The sequence below is a fragment of the Squalius cephalus genome (genome assembly GCF_949319135.1).
Source record: "Squalius cephalus genome assembly, chromosome: 1".
Taxonomy (NCBI): domain Eukaryota; kingdom Metazoa; phylum Chordata; class Actinopteri; order Cypriniformes; family Leuciscidae; genus Squalius; species Squalius cephalus.
The window spans coordinates 47,165,344-47,185,362 of record NC_137122.1 but is presented as its reverse complement, the minus strand read 5'-3'; the positions used below and the strand labels follow the sequence as shown (position 1 = coordinate 47,185,362).

Genomic DNA, 20,019 nt, shown 5'->3' with positions numbered 1-20,019 from the left:
GAAAATTGTACAGCTGTGGTATTTGTATAGGGTGTGAATTCTGTATAGAAGATGTGTAGATTTTTGGTATGGCGTGTGGATTTTGTAAGAGCTAAAAGAATTTCAATGGGGTGTGAATTTTTTTCTAAAATTGTATGATGTTTTTGTTGAGTTATTATTACACAATACTTTTTCCGACCTTTTTGAATCTTGCCCCTGACAAATAACCCAAATTACAAAAAAAGACTAAAACTAACACTAAAACTAATAAAAACTAAACTAAAACTAAGCATTTTCAAAAAATAAAAACTAAACTAAACTAGCAAACCCACTTTAAAAACTAATTAAAACTAAACTGAATTTGAAAACAAAAAGTCAAAACGAAATAAAAATAAAAACTAATGAAAAATGCAAAACTATAATAACCCTGCCTCAGGGGCATATATACATGTATATATATACACTAGATGTCGCCTTGGCTACGGCAGTTCATTGGAACGAATGCCGTAGGCAAGGCGGCATTTATTCTAGTGTATATGCACCAGTCTGCGTACACGTCACACACCAGGATGCGCGCGCGCCCTCAGATCACTTGGACGTGGTTGTGTACAAGAGTTAAAAAACTATATAAATACTGTTCGTTTTCTCACACAAACCGCTCGTTTCGTGTCTTAGGCCATCAATGTGTACTTACGATGGGGAATTGTTTAATTTGGACTCTGTGCATGCTCTTTGAGACCGTGACCACAGACCTGCATTATATGACTGACAGACAAGAACGGTTTGACCTAAACATTTTAAATTGAAACTACTGCGGAAAAAAAGACACCTACATCTTGGATGCCCTTGAGGTAAGCTAAAACATACCAAAATTTAATTTCAAAGTGAACTATCCCTTTAATGCGATCCAAGTCATTTGGACCCCATGGCAACATTATAACAAATATGATTTTTGGAAGAACTACGAACTAGTTTTTTAACAACATTAAATGTGTCTCTTACAGCGTTTCAAAGGAGATCTCAACAATGTCTCAAGTTCCAAAGTCAAAGATTTCAACATGAACTCATCAAATTCTTTCAAGACCAAATGATCTATTCTAAACTATATGCTACCCACATTAATTTTACATTCTTTGTGTGTAATCTAAGTCATTTTAGGAGGAAAAGTTGATACTTAAATGGGAACAACTGAAAATTAAATCTTCTGAGAAATGAAAGAACAATGCAGAAGCCTATGAGCATACCCTGAGGAAAATTATGTTTTGAGGTAAAGATGAAACACAAGGATTAATAAACTGGAACATGCACAAAAAGACCAAAAGCTGCTGAGTGGGGAAGAATGACTAGCAAAAACGAGGGATGAATTCCCAGGAGGGGTACAGAGAGTGGCATGAGTCCAAATTAATAGAATGACCTAAAGGCACATACACAATTATTTTATGGGGAAAAAAAGCATGAACAAGAGGTTGAATGTGAGATACAGTATAGCGCTTCAGACACAACAGAAATAAATATAATTTGTCTTCAAGCATGTATATTCAGCATCACAGAAACCCATCCGCCTGTTGCTGTCCCATCACAGTCCAACATGCTCCAGTGAGCCATATATCACTCCATCTGGTCATATCACTCTGTGTGCCACAGCACCTCTGGTTTTTCTCTCATTCTTCACTCAGAGTGGCCACTGTGTTAAATGCAACCCAAAAATGAAGCCATATGATACCTTTGTGTGGGGAACAGGCTGGAATTTTTTCTGTTTAATTTAAAGTTGCGATGAAACAGAAGTAGCGACAGATTGTGTCTTGGACCTCCGAGTGAAACGAATTATGGAAAAAGAAAAAGAAAAATATATATATATAGGTTGGAAACTTGGTTCTGTCCATTAGTTGTTAATTGGATAAAGGCAGATCCGAATGCGAGCATGCAGTCGATTTTAAGAAATGGGTGCGTGTTATTGCAGATGAAATGACTGGAGAAGTCCGGCATACATCACCTCACCATAGAGAAATCAAGATATTTTGAATACAAATTATGAGGTCAAAACAATTAAACATATGCATGGATAGAAAACGTTAATAACATTCAATAACAAGCATTTATAAAATATAGGGTGGATTTCCGTTTTATGGCGTATCATTAACTCAGTCTGTAATTGGTTATGAAAACACAACAATGTTGTTTGGCTTCACTGACATCAATCCTGATACAATGCACGATGCATTACGCTGATTTTACATTTATTCCCTGAATAAAAAAAAGCAACATTTCCAAAACATATTCATTTATCCAAAGCAATTTGAATATGTGTGAATGGTGAAAGGGAAAACTTGACAGCAAATGTGGATATTTCGGCTTGGTACGTGACTTCAGAAGACTTGGAATACAATGACATACTTTGACATAATCAGTGACTTTGATTGTCAAGTGCCTCAACCAAACACAGGCAACGTTTGCTTGTTTCCTTCAGCTTTTTAGGGCATGCATACTTGAGTTGAGAGATTTTAGCTGAGCTACTGGGTTTCTTTGGTGTATATAAAAAGAACGCTTTTAGGCTGACGGCCAACACAGCTCCCAGATCAGCTAAACGCTAATGGCGTTCAATATCACATCAAGCAACATGCTGCTCTGTAATCAACCTTCAACAGAAGCACTAAAACAAGCCACATAACAGAATTACTCAAACCAGGGTTAAAGTTTACCTCAGCTGTTTGGTAATTCACAGACTGATTCACTGTTTACACAAACTGGTTTGGCAATTAGTACGCAAGCATATATTACTCGGCTGGCTGAAAATGACAGGAAACAAACTCATCTGAAAACTTAATCTGGTGTAAAGAGTTTCATACTGTATGTATAGACTCTGTGTGAGGGATGCATGTACACCACTTTTCTCCATGTGAATGATCCAGTGTACACGGGAGAGAGTTGATAGATTTACCAGAATAACATACTAAAGCATGCTTTCTCCTTTCCTCAGTTTGCTTTGGGATCCAAAAGGGAATTTGTTCATTTAATGTGCAGTAAGCTGATCCTTAAATCCATTTAGACATGGAATAAAAGAGCAAATTATAATGAGCTCATCTCTTATCCAGTTCTTCATAAAAGACTTCATCAGCATCTCCAGCGCCACTATAGGGCAGTTTAAAGCCTTCAACACACACACTCACAATGATCACATTTACTGCACTCGGAGAGAAATTGCAGGGAAACTGGCTTTCAGGGAACGATTATAAGGTCACAATGTAGATAATTTCTGCAAAAATCTCAACTCATTTCAGTTGAGTTTTAAGCACAGTATGTGCATTTCCCAGTGATGTCATGATTAATAATTAAATGGATAAAGTTGTCCTGTACAAATCATGAGACAAATGCAGTGCTCTGTTAATCTATGAGAATATTAAGTGAATATTTCATGAACAAACCCCTGAAAACGGTGGTCAACTCTTTTGACTTCAACCAGTGAGCAAAGACTGGTTGCTAGGCAAGTCTATGGAACTTGTTCTCCATTTCATTTCATTTCTTTTAATTGTTTAATTTTTTTCCCCCCTCTAGTCCATCCAACAGCTTTCAACAGCTTTTTAGGTGGTGGTAGAGCATGCTTTGTCGTACATGCTGTAGAGTGAGCCGGAGTCCTGGGATCAGCCGGAGGTTGAGGTCTGAAGAGAAACAAGACATCAAACTGAACTTGTGAAAACCCAACAAACCATAATTGTGGCAGGGAGTATTGCACCTGCAACAACACACAAATGTTATAGAGATTCAGGATTATCAATCATGTTTCTCTGTACATTACAAAATCACTCGGAATTTGAAGGTTGAATTGAATATTGGGATGAATATTAAAGTATAGAGAGGATGCAGTATCCTGTGGACATCCCATGGGAATTGTAGTCCATTTAAGCCTGCTGAAGAGTAAATTGTGCAGCCCTAGCATGAAGGACAAAGGATGCATAATTCCCTCTGGATCACACACACACTAACGCTGCAACATCACAGCCCATGGCTTAAGCTTCTGAAGAACAGTAAAGGACACACTGCAAAACAATATTGCACCGCATTAGACCTCCATCAGCATTAATCGCTCTAAAATGGCTCTGGAACCTCTTGTAAGTGCTGCATATGACTACAAAAAAAAGTTTTAAGGCACAAAACTTTACACAAAAAAAATACACAACTTTTCGGGTATAAAAAAAAAGTCCCATTAAAGACAGTTTCCATATTCCAAATGAGAAAGCGTCTCTCCTTATCAGGAAAATATGCTAATACTGTAATAAAGAAGTTTCCTGGTAATATGCCTCAGCTTGGCTTGAATTAAAAAACAAAGAAGGAAATCTGTGCTTACAGGAAGTAGACTCATGTCTGAAGAAAACAGTATTACATCATATAGAAACGGCAGCTTCTAAGTAACTTCTTTTTACCAAGGAACTTTTGGGAAACAACTGTGTGTGTGTGTGTGTGTGTGTGTGTGTGTGTGTGTGTGTGTGTGTGTGTGTGTGTGTGTATGTATGTGTGTGTGTGTGTTCACTTACATTATTAGGAGTTATATTAAAGAATAAGAGAAAGAAACACACACTTTCACACAAAATACCTTCATTGTGTAATCTGCTGTTAAAATATGAATGGATATGTCAAGAAAAGGACTCTAGGTGGCACTATGGGGGCAAACTTTCATTCAGCATTTGATCAGCTTCAAGTCACTTATCACCAAGGTGCGCAAGAAGTGGGGTGTCTACAGAAAACACACACAAAAAAAATTACTCCAAAAGCAATTCCTGTAAAACACCTAACTTGAAGTGAAAGTAGTTTTTGGCCACAAAACCTTCCTACCTGTTCATGAGTCACCGTCTGGTTTTAGAGTGGTTTTAGAACAACTCAAAATAAACTATATGAAAACCAAACTAAAGGTTTAACAGTGGAAAAAGAGGTCCTGAAAAAAAAAAAAAATGAGGAAGTTCTAACCTTATTGTGGCTTTTAAAGTTCACGCTGAGACTTGTCACCAGGAAGTTTTGAAGTCTTGAGAACACAAAACCTTCTAGAGACTTGTTTGAGAGAATCAAGCGCATGGGTGAAAAGAGTTACTCACAGGACAGAGTTTTACAGAGTGACCTTGGGAAAAAAGGGAATGAAAGGCCAATAGGAGACATTTATACTCAAGAAGAGCATGTGACTTTTAAATATGTTCTTCTTGACTGAGTCACAGCATCAAATGTCATTTAGTGTCAGCACCTAAATGACTAACAAGTGTTATAAAAACCTACATGGCAAGACCTTGTGAATGGAAGACTTATTGAACTTTCTAAAAGGCACACTCAAACGTTTGCATCTTACACATGCTCCAAGAAGTATACAGATCTTTTTTTTTTCTGTCAAAACACACACACACGCACACAAGCAACAAAAGCATAAAGGTGTGAAATTCAACTGAGTCGAACTAACATCAAATTAGAAATAGGGGAATCCAGAAATCAGTCAAGCATGAATATGCAAACTTTCACATACACGATTCTGAGAAGATAAAACTACTCTGTAAATGAATACGATCCATCACAAATCCAGATAGATGCACACGACCAGCCTCCTGTGGCTAATGCTAACATTAAGCTAATGTGCAGCTAACCATTCAAATCTTTATCTTACGGAAACATAACCCAAACCCACAAACCCCAATCTTGCTCAGAAGACACATACACTAATTAGTCACAAAACAAAAAAGAGAACATAAACTTAAACATAAACCAAACTAAAATAAATGATCAGTTCTTCCATTATCCACCAGATATACTGCACATTCACAATTAAAATACTATTCAGACTACACAGTTTACCAGATGCCCAGATGGCATCCTATTTTTCATAGATCTTTGAAGCATGCATCTTTGTACACTTATATTGCTTGCCTTTTTGGTCACAAAGTTTGCAATGCTCAGTGATGAATTTAGCTATACAGTGCATGTTAGTTTTAGCATAAAATGATGGCCACAGCTCATGTGATGCCAATTACATGGGAAAAAATATCAAGGGTTGTTGCCAATCTAGCCTGTTGTAATTTTCCATAAATGCATGGTGGCCAGGGCTTTTTATTGAGTCTGATGGACACAAAATGATGTTTAAAAGGCACCAAATTCATATAAATGAGTGCTTTTGTGCACTTAAAAGCAAGTTAGCTAATTGTGTATGAGCAAAACTGTATATTCTGCTGTTTTCTTTCTGTTAACTATTCGGCACTTCAATTATTTTCCGGACAGACAGAAATTCTACACATCAAGTCTACACATGTTTTCCAGAGTTTCCCCTGTATTTTCTGTACAATTGATAAAAGAGCTCTGCAATAGAGCCAAGACAGACAATAATAGTGTCATCAGTGTTTTTTTTGTTTATTTGTTTTTGCCCTCAACGTCATAGAAATCCACCCCTAAACGAAGGGAGTTGTGCAGAATATCCTGGCCTACTGTTTTACTGCAAACTTGTGTGCATACTGTACTTACATCCTCATCACCAGTGCAGCACATACTCTTCATACATAGAAATATGCTGATCGAGATCCACCCAGAGGTCTATTCTGCATATGAAATGGAAGACAACAACAGAAACACATTGTTTTCAGATATTATTTAAATATCATAAGACATGGTTTCGCTCATAACAACATTGTGATCTGCAGAGGCTTGTTTTGCTCATCTGTAAAAAAAAAAAAAAAAAAAGTTTGTCCTTTCCGCTACAACATGTCATATCTTCACACGATCTCTCTTTCTTCTTTCAGTTTTTTCTTTTTAACATGTGGTCTGACTGACAGTCACGCTCCTGAGAAGCTGCAAATAAAGACTATAATCTGTCTATCTATCTATCTATCTATCTATCTGTCTGTCTATCTATCTATCTATCTATCTATCTATCTATCTATCTATCTATCTATATATATATATATATATATATATATATATACATAGGCTGCCCACCCTGCGATATCCACAGAAGGCTTGGAGACTGACAACGTACTTTACCAAAGAACCAATATACCAAATAATAACTGATAAACCAAAAAATTCCCCAACAATTCTCAAAAGAAGGCATTGAAAAGGCTCTGTTGAAATGCGCTGATTAAATGTCGGTATGGCGTTTATGTAGATGCAAATTTCACAAAGGCTGCCAGTTGTCATCCAACCTGAGCTCAAGCGTTCGCACACAAACCACTTTTGTGACAGAGAGATCAGTATCTTATTTACGTCCTGTCCCCTGTGGTCAGGAAATATCGCAGTTTCACATCACTTTAATGTGAACTGATAATTCATAGATCATGGCCATCAGCACATATTCAGACATCAAAAATGGAGACATCATAAAACCCAAAACATATTAGGCCATGAAATAAAAAGCCATCAGCTTTTTTATGTGAATCTTTATAGCTTAAATGTCATTACTTCCATGATGGAACTGAAGTTTTAGCCATGTTATGCAGTCTTAAACAGTTCTGAAATTAAAATGACAATATCTGTGGTCGTGGCCTGGTGGTTAGTACGCATTAATATTGGTTACTGGTTAGTAATGCATTCACTGTGTCTGTAATCGAATACTGTATAGTAGGTACTACGTTTGGTTTGAAGCTTCCTTTGCGACTGTTAAAAAAACAATGTTATATAGTATGAATGTGTGTAGTATTAATTCAATTTGGATGTACTACATCCGCCGTGATGGCATCAATTGCGTTGCTTCACTGCCATTCACATATTCTCTCCCGTCGCCTCATGGGAAAGTAAAGTGTCCATTGGATGCGCATTTCAGAATCTCGCTGGAAATAGTAGGTCATCTGGGTACTTTTCACCTACTGGTTCATGAACACTATGAATTCGGACATATGACTTGCTCACATACTGTTTTTCGCCAACTATTGTATGGAAATAGGTATATTCGGACTCAGCGATTGAGTTTTGGTGCTAGTGAGGGTAGTATTGGGTATTGTAGTTCAAAGCTGGCACGCAACATTTCTCAATACTTTTCTTCTCACTCTAACTTCTCCCCTCTATATACTATGTTATGACTGAAAATACAATCAGTGTCACCTTCTAATTGAACAGAATTACTTGTATGACACATATTTAGCATTAGAGATTCGATCAACCCTTGTGCGGCAACTTTTGCGGGGACAAGCACCATCCAGTGACAAAGAGTATTTTTAGTCATCGTGTCTTTGTTAAGGAACACTTGTGTTCGTAGTTCAGAGACACATACCAAGGGATTGCTCGTGGTTACTGGAAATATAAGAGAAACAAACTGGGTGTTTAAACATGTTTCCATCAGAAACCAATCAAAAAGTCAAATGGCTTATACATGATAGACTTGAACACCTATGATCACTATGACTTCAAATAGAAGAGCCGAGTATAACTCATGCGTGCACGCGCACACTATGCACAGAGAAAAAGAGGAAGAGAAAGAGTTTTGACACTTTCAGGATCTCCTGCCTGTTACTGGAAAGCGCTCACTGCTGTTTGAGTCTGCAAATGTGAGTTCATGGGTATACCTCAACATATGTGTTAGCAATTGAATGTGGAAGTATGAGTGTGTGAATGTGTTTTTGCATGTAAAAATGTGTGTAGAGGTTCTGTATGAAAGCCGTGACATTCATTCTCCATAAGAAGGTGGTGTTCTGTAAAGGTGAATACAGTCAATTAAGATATTACTTAGTTATTGGTTCATATTTGGCTGCAGCTTGTTAACCCATTTCCTGTGGAAAGACTGTTTTGATGACCAAACAACTATTGTTTTTACCCAACTGAGAAAAAAAAGGAACTTTTGGTTTTGAGCTATAGTTCAAGTAAATGATCTCATGTGTGCATATGCACTTCAGTTGTGAGAACACCGCCTCAAACACACTAACTAGTAAAGTATGTTGATTTGAAGTCGATTGCAACAGACCAAGATAAGCACTCTTTAATCCAAGCACTGATGAATGGGAAGTTTACTAGCCTGCTTTTGATGACAGAAATACAGGTAAGGATTTTTTAAACCAAGAATATACTTTTAGATGAGTATGAAATTGTGTAATAAGCTTTCAGCTATTGCAATTCGCAGACATATATGTTTTATATAGTATTAAAATGAGCCAAATTCAAAAATCACCAGTGACAGAAGTGGAAAATATATGCTATTTATGTAAGATAATTTGGGTGAATTCATGAAATAGAGCACTAATGTTTGAAAAAAATCTAATTTTTCCATTATATTGAACTCGCAAAGACTGAAACAACATTGATAATACAATGGGATATATGGAAAAAAGATAATCGATAAGTTATCATGAAGTGGCAATTTAACAATTTTCAAAAAACAACTTTGTTATAACAACTCTGAAGACTTCCGAATCAAAAATGACCTTTACCCTGATTTTATATGGATTAAAGATCATCTCAATAATAGAATAGACAGATAATCAGAAACCAAAAAGACTAGAGATAATTATATTCTCAACACGTTTTTATCCCTAAGATTCTCTGAGAAATAACAACTTTTAACCTAAAAAATAAACATGAAGATATAAAAAGTGTTGCTTTTAAGCATAGCTATACATTTAGTACGTTTTATGCTTAAAACAAGGGAAAAAATCAACAAAAAATAAAAATTTTGATTTCTGAAAACAAGTTACCTTCTCAAGTAAATCTGTCTTGTTGCAGTGTTTTACACTGTTGAACCGTTTTGGGTTTTTTTTATTGCAAAGCAAACACATGAAGGCCACCAAGAGTTGTTGCGGTGAAAACGCATTGTAAGTCAGTGTAGGAACAAGGAGTGAGGTAAAACATGTTTTTGTTTCTTTTGCCCTTTCAGCTCTCACCTACGTTCGCTCCCGTAATTCACCGCAGCTAAACATAGCAGCCATACGGCAAACAACCTCTAAATGAAAGCGTAAACTTAAAATTGGCAGACAAACATAAGAAACTAAACTAACTTTTACAAACTACACATATTTTAAAGTCAATTTCCGACAGAACGTGTTCAGTTTGACCACAGCTCTTTCCCCCAACGCCCCTCACAGTCTTTTAAGCTCAGGGAAATCCCTTTCTTTACAGTTTCCTGGCAGTTGCGAGATCAGTGACAGTACCGCGTCTGTGTTTTACGCTGTGTCGCTCCATTAGTGGGTTAAGGGTAGGGTCAGGTTCACCGCAGAAGCGTAGTTTTATGTACAGTTATTGTAGCCTACAAAACGTGTCATGAAGATTATCGTGTGCGATTATCAAGATTTCCACCTGTTCCTTGAGGTGCTCCAATAATTAAAAGATGGATTTTGAATTCTCAATTTAAAGATGGATTTGGAGGTCACCATGGTTTTGTCTCAAACAGTAAGCTATTTTATACAACTTTGCTTTTTAAAAACAATAATTTTGTTCATCCTTCAGTTTTAGATGGTTTGTTACGTTTTAAAAATAACTATACTTTTAAAGTTAAGTTTGTCAGTTTCTATGTTAAAACACTTCTAACTGAAGACAACCAATGGTCTGAGTTTCACGCAGGACAATCTGTTTGCCGGACCAATGGCAGACGGGAGTAGGTCTAGTGTTCAGGAAAACCAACTTTATTTTTACAATTTGGTTTCATTTGGTGGCACAGAAATGACTTCAAAAACACTTCAGCTTTAAAGTTTGCTGTGTGGATGCAGCATTTTTTAATGACAGGAAAAATGTAATGTAAGAAAAATGAAATTCTGTACTTCAAAGCAATAAGTATTTCCCAGAAGCATGTCTGTGGTGTGTTTTTGTGTTTGCTTTTATAACAGCGTAATGTCATTCCCCTAAAATGAAAATTCTGAAATTACCTCACCCTCATGTTTTGTTCCAAACTGTATGAATTTTTTCCTTCTGTGGAACACAAAATAAGATATTTTGAAGATTGCCTTGTTTTTTTGAAAGTCGGTGAGGTTGAAGTTCTTCAAAACAAACGACTGAAAGGGTGAATAAACAATGACAGAATTTTCTTTTTTTGGGGGGGGTGAACTGTCCCTTTAAATTGAATGGTTCTAACCATCAACACTGGTTTGTAAATATTCAGATATCTTGGAAGTAAACAGAAGAATTGCCTGCTGTAAAAGTGCATCTCGGCTACAATGTTCTCCAAATGGATTCTGCATATGGTTTCATTCACTCTGCTGGTCAGACGGGGCATTGGTAACAACCAGTGTTCGCATTATGAAGTCAAGACTGGGAAAGGTGAGAGAGAAAGATAACACCTTCAGACATTATTGCATTCAATTCTCTTTTATAAAACCTGTGTAGTTCAGGCCTGCGTCCATCAGATAGACCTTATCGGTGGTCTCTCTAATCTTATTGTGGCCTCCGTCCTGGACTCATTCATATAAATGTTATTATCCCCGCAAAAATAAACTCTTATCTTGGACCTAGCTAGACAGTCAATAGAGATTTTCCTTTGCAGACACTTGAGGACGTGGTCAGTTAGATTTGCAGTTCCAAAGCATTTTAGAAATTCACTTCTAAGTAATCTTGAGAGCCTTGCTGAATCTAAAAATAGTATATAAAAATCCCTTTAAGTTTAGCAATACAAAAATTACATCATCCAGAACTTTGTCAATCTAAGCCTCTAAAAGTTCCTGTCTGTGGTCACACTTCTGTGAGACAGCGATGCTCTTGGAAACAAAGTTTGCAGTGTTCATGCATGGCAATTTTAATGTCCAATGGTTCCCATGAAATACTTTTGTGAAGAATGTCTTGTAATGTGACATCCTAAAGGCACCAAGAACAGTAAATATAAAGATAACTATAACAATATTTATATTAGCAGGATGGATTCTTATTGACTGTCATTGTTTTTTTTAATCTTTCATCCCCTTACGAAAAATGTTCTGGTGACTGCATGCTTTGGTGACTTTACCTTTAATATTGACCTTTGATCTCTTGATTTAGAATCTCCATTGATGGATTCTTTGCAGTGCCACAATGACTTCATGACACATGTACAATGCAGCTGGGAGGTCGATCCGCATGTTCTTCCACAGGCTACAGCAAACATATCCATCTTTGAACTTTACTACTGGGACAGCACTCTTAAGTAGGTGAAAGAAAGAAAGAAAGAAAGAAAGAAAGAAAGAAAGAAAGAAAGAAAGAAAGAAAGAAAGAAAGAAAGACTACAATGGGGAAAATTAACTTAAATTTCCCTCTCTCTCTCTCTCTCTCTCTCTCTCTCTCTCTCTCTCTCTCTCTCTCTCTCTCTCTCTCTCTCTCTCTCTCTCTCTCTCTCTCTCTCCTTCTCAGAAAAGAAAAACATTGCGAGCCGCTCAGACCCAGTGTGCTTTTAACCAATGGGAAGACCCTTCACAAGTGTCGCTTTAAAACTAAAAGGTTTACCAGTAAAACAAATCACACTCTATATTTCAAAGTACCCTATAAGTGCCCCAAAGCCACAACCTTCAAAGTTGCTCAGCATGGTGAGTGTGTGTTTTGTACATCTATTTTACCTTCTAAAGCAACTCTGGTGTGGAAAGGCATTTCACCGTTCTGTGTGTGATTTTAGGAAAAGTTAAGGCCCCGATTGACTTGACGGAGAAGGTGGCTGATGGCGGAGGTCATCTGCTGTCCTGGAAAAGCCCATATCCCACATCCTCAAATATCACAAGAACTCTAACATACCAGCTTCAGTATAGCAGTATGCAAGATTGGACTGTGAGTACACATACATACAGTACATTGTCAGAAAAAGACAGACACGTGTGTGTGTGTGTGTGTGTGTGTGTGTGTTTGTAATTGTCTTCAATACATATATATTTTCTACAGTAAGAACACATTCAATTTATGAAAAATGACAACACAGACATTTATAATGTAACAAAAGATTTTGATTTCAAATAAAATTTATTTATATATATATATATATATATATATATATATATATATATATATATATATATATATATATATATATATATATATATATTAGGGCTGTCAAACGATTAATCGCGATTAATCGCATCCAAAATAAAAGTTTGTTTTTACATAATATATGTGTGTGTATGGAGTATAATTATTTTCTATATATAAATACACACACATGCATATATATTTAAGAAAAATGTGTTATTTATATGTAAAATATTTATATATAATATAAATTATATATAATATAAATATATATACACAGTATATACATGCAAATATTTCTTAAATATATACATGCATGTGTGTGTATTTATATATAGAAAATAATTATACACCGTAAGCACACATATATTATGTAAAAACAAACTTTTATTTTGGATGCGATCAATCGCGATTAATCGTTTGACAGCCCTAATATATATATATATATATATATATATATATATATATATATATATTTTTTTTTTTTTTTTTTTTACATTCTATAAATCAAAGAATGCTAAAAAAAAAAGAAGGTATCATGTTTTCCACAAAAAAATATTTATCATCACAACTGTTTTCAACATTGATCATAATAATGAGCAGCAAATCATGATATTATGATTTCTGATTTCTGATGGATCATGTGACACTGAAGACTGGAGTAATGATGCTGAAATTCAGCTTTGATCACACTAATAATTACATTTCAAAACATGTTCAAATAGAAAACAGTTATTTTAAACAGTAATAATATTTCACAATATTACTGTTTTATTGAATTTTTGATCAAATAAATGCTACTAGGTGACCCTTCTTTAAAAAGCATTCAAAATCTTACTGACTCCAAACTTCTGAAAGATACTGTATCCTATATGTAATGAAATAAATAAGTCTTAAATGAGGAAAAGGCATCAAAGTATAAACACCAAACCCTAAATTGCATTAAATCGCTCACATACTCAAAATATAATCTGATAGCAACATTTGCTATACCTTGTGTGCATATACGTGCTGCAGCAGCTTTGTTTCACTGTACTATCAAACAACACAATCTGACACTGTAAGGAAATGTCATAATAACCTCAAACTTTCCCACCTAAGATAAAGCCTCCACATGAAAGAGTGATGCTCGCGGTCTGAAACTGGAGATAGATCCACCGTCAAGATTGGGATATTTGCATGGGTGAATGCTGAGTGCGTGTATTTACTGTATGCGATTGGTTAGCCTGACTGCGCAATGTTTGGTTACCCGTTAATGTGTGTTTGCACATGCACAATCAGTGTGTTACTTATGCAATCAGTATATGCCACTTGTGGAAAAATAAATGGTTGTTTGGTTTAACATGCTGCCAAAATACTTGTGTTCTGTATACTGCATAAATATTGCAACTCATATTTCCAGTGTGATGAATTAAAGGGATACTTCAGGATTTAGCATTAAGCTTTGTATCAGTAGAAACCCCGTAGTGTTTTCGAATTATCGTGCTTTCCTCCCTCATGTCATATAGCCTATATATATATATAAATAGCCCACCACCCTTTTGGTGAAATTTTTGTTCATCACAAATTTAACTGATAAATGCTTTACTTTTGAATTTAAAAATAAGTAAAAAATAATAAAGCAGATGGCCTCAACAAGCATAGACAATCAATTAACAGTCTCAGAACTCATGGTAGGTCTGTCTTTTATGTTGTCAAATTTTATTGGTTGCATGTTATTGAAACATTACCTTTACTAAGTTCTTGTTCTGTTTTATTGGAACAGACTGTGGATAACATTAATGCGTCCGAGTATATAATTGACAAGGAGTCACTGTTGCCCGGCAGCCATTATGAAGCCAGAGTGAGGGCGCGGGGTCCTGTAGGACTCTGGAGTGACTGGAGCCCCCTAGTGTCCTGGACGACTCAAAATGGTGTTATTTTTGTTTATTTATTTATTTATGTTTGCTCACAATCTATACATTTTTTTTCCTTATTATACTGCAAATACCTGTTTTAATGAAGTTCATGGCCTCTTGCAGATGGAGTCTTTAACCTGCAGTGTGTGATTGTGGGAGAAAAAACTGTGACGTGTTCCTGGCAAATGAAGACAGACCATGTTCAGTTGATGTCTTATCATCTCTGGTGCAGTGACAGTGATGATAACACTGAGTGAGTTCTCAATCCACCCCAAACTCATCTGATGTCCCTAATAATTGATCTACAGTGTGATGTCACATGCTGTACATTGACAACCCTTTCTCTGTCCCTCAGATTCTCTGCTTGCTGTAAATATCCTCAGCTGCAGTCCCAGGACGTTGAGCTATCCGAGTTTATGTGTTCTGTGAATGTCTCTGACCCTTACCTGTTAACAGTGGAGCTGAAACCAGTGCTATTCATTAGGACGTTCAGAACTGCAGAACACAGTAAGTGTTGTTTAGTGGAGTCTTGAGTGCCAGTGCTGCCCTCTGGAGTTTAGGAAGAACATTCATGTTTGTTCTTCTTTTCTTCAAGTTATACTTTTACAACCTGACCGGATTGAGGTGATGGAAGAAGATGGCACCTACAAATTTAACTGGTCTGAACCAGTTGTTCCATCAGACCTGATGTACTCCACCGAGCTAAAAATCTCGACCAACGAGGTGTGTTTGCTTCTTTCGGTAACCGTGTTGCATTGACTAAATGATTCATTGTAGCTGTGACTGATCACATGCCTGGTTTTACTTTCTTTTTTTGTAGGACTCAAAGATCATTCGCCTTCAAGGGGGGGTCAACTATTTTGAGATTCCTTCTGAGAATCTAAGTCATTCAACTATTTACCAGGCCCAGATCAGATTACTGGCTGAAAGTGAACAAAACGACGACGTGTATAAAGTTCAGCCGTCAGATTGGTCGCAGCCAGCAGTGTTCACCACTAAGCCAGGTAACACTCTGCACTTCTGATCATACAACCCTATTTTATAATGTTGATATATTTCTTTCCTAATTTAATTTTAGACAAATTTGGATAACGTGTCAGCTAGTGCCCAGTTCACAACTGAGATGTGCTCACTTTTAAAATGGTTTAAAATGATGAATTACTGATTTCTTCCTTGTAAATGAAATTAAACGCAAAGCAGAAATTACACACTAAATCATTTATTAAATAAGGTTTGAAAAAAGTGAATTGAATTTTGAAATTACTATTAAAAAAGTGGCACAGAGCATTTAAAATCACCCTGCTGCATGTGTGTTTGTGTATTCGTTCATTTATTCATTCAGATATACTTGTTGAGTGTGTTGTATACTCTGTACTCTTGTATACTTTGTCCTGTGTGTGCATACTGTATGTGCTTTGCATTAAAAAAAAATCAACTTTATACATGTGTACTTAATTCATAGAGAGATTCTTTTAAAATAACAAAGATGTAAGAAGTTCTGGGAACATCTTTGTAAAATGATTTAAGCTTATAGGACAGCATTAATTGATACCCACAGGACATAACTCAATACATGATGCTTTTTGTGTGTAGTTTTATTTGCCACCAGCTCTGTCATCTACATTTTGATTCCTGTGTTTGTGGTGGTGCTTTTCGTCATCTTGTACAATGCCCTTCCTGCCTGTCACAGGTAAAACACACCACACATTTATGCATCTATCCAACATTTGATCAATTCATGCATTACCTGGAAATCAAACTCATTACACTGGTATTGCTAGTCCATGGTGTTTGGGCTACAGGAACATTCATTATATGTAGATTTGTTTGTTTGTGTGTTTATTTATTCATGCGTGTAATTCCATTAACAGAAGGATCAAGTTATGGAACGGTTCGCTTCCATCGCCCATAAAGAGCAAAGTGTTGGAGGGGATGATCGAGGTGTGTCTTTACTGACTGTGTCTTTTTTTTTCTTGCCTGATCAAAACCCTTCTGCTCCCAGTGATATTCTTTTGTAATGTCTCTCAGCCATCTCTCTGGCTGCATCCGAAATCACATACTTCCCTACTATATAGTAGCTGAAAAACATATGTGACAAAAGAAGTATGTCCGAATTCACAGTACTCAGGCAAAAATACCCAGATGACCTTCTTCTTCCGGCTTTTTGTCTATCAGTTTTGTCTTTATAGCCAACGTTTTATAACTAGTAAATTACATATTTAATTTTTCTATCTCTCTCTCTTTCAGAAGTCTCCCACCGGATGGCCGCATATCACTGAGAAAGAGGCGACCTCTATTTGTGTTCTGCTGGCTACAGACAATCTCAGTATCTGCAAAAGCAGGCAAGCTCTCACTCAAATGAAAACATTTCACAATAAAACAGTTCTAAATTTGGCACAAAATGAATGTGTTGTGCACTTGTGATGTACAGTATATCTACGTATATTTGCATGATCATGGTCTTTTGTGTAGGAATTACAGTATGGTCTCTGCAACAGTGCTATTTTAGTATAATTTATATACTAATATCGTATTTATACACATTTTGAATTAGCTTTTATTTTCATGGTTTCAGTTTTTTTTTTTTTTTTTTTTTTCATTTTTAGTATTGTAATTCATGTCGACTTTAAAGTGCATCTTAAGTCTCTATGTCTGACATTGTTTTACTTTTATCCATAATTTTGTTACAGTGTCACCTGCGAGCCACTTTTGTTAAACACTGAAGATATGAGTTTAAATGCTGTTAAAATGGGACAGTCATGTGGATCAAACCACTTGTGCACCTACGTGGGGGAAGGCATGTGCAAAGACAAATCAGGCATGAACTTCAGTGGGCCTTATATTCTGTGCTGTGAGGATCCCTGCATTCAGGACAAAGTATTGGACGGGTCTACAGACAGAGATCACACATCTGTGTTAGGAAAGTCTGAGAGTTTTGCTCCAATAAATGGAGGCTACGTTGTAACTCCTCCCACCGCCATGCCAGCCATTCAAAACCCCGCCGCCCCCGCTGACAGTCCGAACAATAACCCATCAGATGAACCTCCAGCATACACCCCCAGCCCAGATCAGGGTTGTACGGTCCTCCCTCATCCATCCGGATACTTCACGATGCCATGTGTTGCCATGAGTGGATCGTCTGGAATGTAATTATCAAGGACTCCATGTTAGTTTGGTGCATTTTAAAAAATAATAATAAATGTGAACTCCTCAAAGATGGACCCAGAGATGTAAGCGAGGGCCATGGCTAAAATGTGCATGATTTTGAGCACAATAAAAGCAGGTCAAATCTTTGCTTTTTTTAGGGATAGTTCACCCAAAAATTGTAATTACGTATTCCAAAGCTGTATGAGTTTCTTTCTTCTGTTGAACTCCAAAAAAAATATATATATATATATATATTATGAAGAATGTTGGTAACCAGACAGTTGACGGCACCCATTGACTTCCATAGTAGGAAAATAAATACTATGGAAGTCAGTGGGTGCCGTCACCTGTGTGGTTACCAACATTCTTCATAATATTTTTTTTTTTTTTTTTTTTTTTGGAGTTCAACAGAAGAAAGAAACTCATACAGGTTTAGGACAACTTTCACATGTACGTAATGAAATCTGGTGAAAAACTCGTTGGAGCTTCAGTAGGACTTGTTAAAGCTGCTGTGCTATGACAGTCTCACCAACAGATGGCAGTAATGCCTCAAATGAATGTAAGAAAAGTCTTATTTTGTTTTCTCTTTTCCACAATGCACACTGAAAAGCAAAGAAAGCAAACAACGCATTAGTCGAAAATGAATGTTTTTGTCTGTGCCTAGCTCACACAGGCTATTCGCTGCATTGAATGTATTCTGCTTGTTGTTAATTCATTTTGAAATGCTTGACATACTAACAAAAAATGTTTTCATGCAGAAATCACAGTTGTATGAATAATGTGTTTCAATACCCAACTGAAACCACACACACGCAAAACAAGCGAGTAAATAAATCACTCGGGGGCCTTAGAAACAAGTCATAAACATAGGCTATTATTAGAAATGGAAAACCTAGGCTAAGTGAGTCTACAAAACTTTGAACTAAATTTAATTTTGGGTAAAAATAAATGACATTTCTGCGAGTTTGCGTGCAGGCTACTGCTGGCATATATAAAACTGTTTGTTGTATTTTAACTGGTTTTGAGAATGTTACTGTTTATTCTCAACAAGAGTGAACAGGTTGCACAGAAAGCAATGTACAGAATTATTTGTAAATGAGACTCATTCTTTGTAGTAGTGCTTTGTTTGGCTGTTTTCATCAAATGACATAACATAATATAACTATATAACTTAATGATAAAAAACGGTGTTGTTTCCTTACAGCTGAAGTGTTATTCCTATTGTCTTCCATTAGTCGTCCAAATAGACATGCCTGCGCCAAACTCACATCATTGATCCAAAGGCTTACGGTGTGTCGGAAATTGCATACTCTCTGAGTAGATACTGCATCTGAACTGCATTTTAAAAGAATGTTCTAAATGAATATAGATATGAATGTAATCCAGACATACAATACTACATCAGCCATGTTGTTACTGTCACGTGACCTACCAGCGTCAGTTGCGTCGCTTCACTGCCATTCACAAATCCTCTACCGAGGCCTCATGGGAAGTGTCCATTGTATGCACACTTCAAAATATCGCCGGAAGAAGAAGGTCATACGAGCACTTTTCGGACACAGTGACAGTTTCAGATTGGTCAAGATGCTCCAATAAAACACTAATGTTTTGATAGAGCACCAGAGACAATCAAGGCTGTGAATGGCTTACATATAAATGTCTCTGGTTAAGGAGAAGGTATTCAAAGTGCTTATTTTCTTACGCTGGTGTGATCGCAACCTATCTGTACGCAAGCACAATGTATTAAAGATTTTGCTAAAGCTCAAGAGTGCCTCTTCTTCCACACATACTTAATTTTAGTGTCTGTTTATGTGTGTTTATCTCCGTCTCTCTCAGTGTTTCACATGTGTGTTTTTTGGCAGACTGGAGTTTATGGAGTATGTCTGTATCATCGGTTTCACACAGAGCAGATATGATTTATCGCAGACTAATCTACTCCACTCACTCTGCACCTCATATTAGCCTTGTATGTGTGTGACAATGTTTTAATTATGCCACCATAAGTCACTAAAAAAAGAGTTTCACACATGTACACGCACATTGTTTTTTCCACAAACATTCCAAATAAATTCTGATCTTGCTCCTGGAAGCAGATACATTCCACACAAAGACTTTAAGATCCATTGTTCAAGAATGA

The 20,019-nt window shown here is 36.5% G+C and overlaps 1 protein-coding gene across 3 annotated transcripts; it reads left to right on the top strand.

Annotated features, from left to right (window-relative positions):
• The first annotated feature begins 8,386 nt into the window (after positions 1 to 8,386).
• csf2rb (colony stimulating factor 2 receptor subunit beta) lies at positions 8,387 to 19,653 on the top strand. Of its 3 annotated transcripts, none has more exons than XM_079897167.1 (14): positions 8,387 to 8,480; positions 11,018 to 11,175; positions 11,887 to 12,031; positions 12,235 to 12,407; positions 12,494 to 12,642; positions 14,603 to 14,750; positions 14,859 to 14,988; positions 15,091 to 15,242; positions 15,331 to 15,458; positions 15,556 to 15,739; positions 16,329 to 16,425; positions 16,607 to 16,676; positions 16,983 to 17,077; positions 17,426 to 19,653. In XM_079897167.1, the coding sequence occupies exons 2-14, from the start codon at positions 11,073 to 11,075 to the stop codon at positions 17,883 to 17,885; spliced, it is 2,034 nt and encodes a 677-aa protein (XP_079753293.1). In that variant the 5' UTR covers positions 8,387 to 8,480; positions 11,018 to 11,072; the 3' UTR covers positions 17,886 to 19,653. The 3 variants fall into 3 exon arrangements, with proteins under 3 accessions (XP_079753293.1, XP_079753292.1, XP_079753291.1); XM_079897166.1 differs by lacking the exon at positions 8,387 to 8,480 and adding an exon at positions 8,819 to 8,968 and having other exon boundaries at positions 17,426 to 19,646; XM_079897165.1 differs by lacking the exon at positions 8,387 to 8,480 and adding an exon at positions 10,051 to 10,311 and having other exon boundaries at positions 17,426 to 19,646.
• The last annotated feature ends 366 nt before the right edge of the window (positions 19,654 to 20,019 follow it).

Coding starts and splice junctions, on each gene's coding strand:
- csf2rb (XM_079897167.1), top strand. CDS start 11,073: ATGTTCTCCAAATGGATTCTGCATATGGTTTCATTCACTCTGCTGGTC. Junction 14,989..15,090: donor GACAGTGATGATAACACTGA/GTGAGTTCTCAA, acceptor TCTGTCCCTCAG/ATTCTCTGCTTGCTGTAAAT. Junction 15,243..15,330: donor GTTCAGAACTGCAGAACACA/GTAAGTGTTGTT, acceptor CTTTTCTTCAAG/TTATACTTTTACAACCTGAC.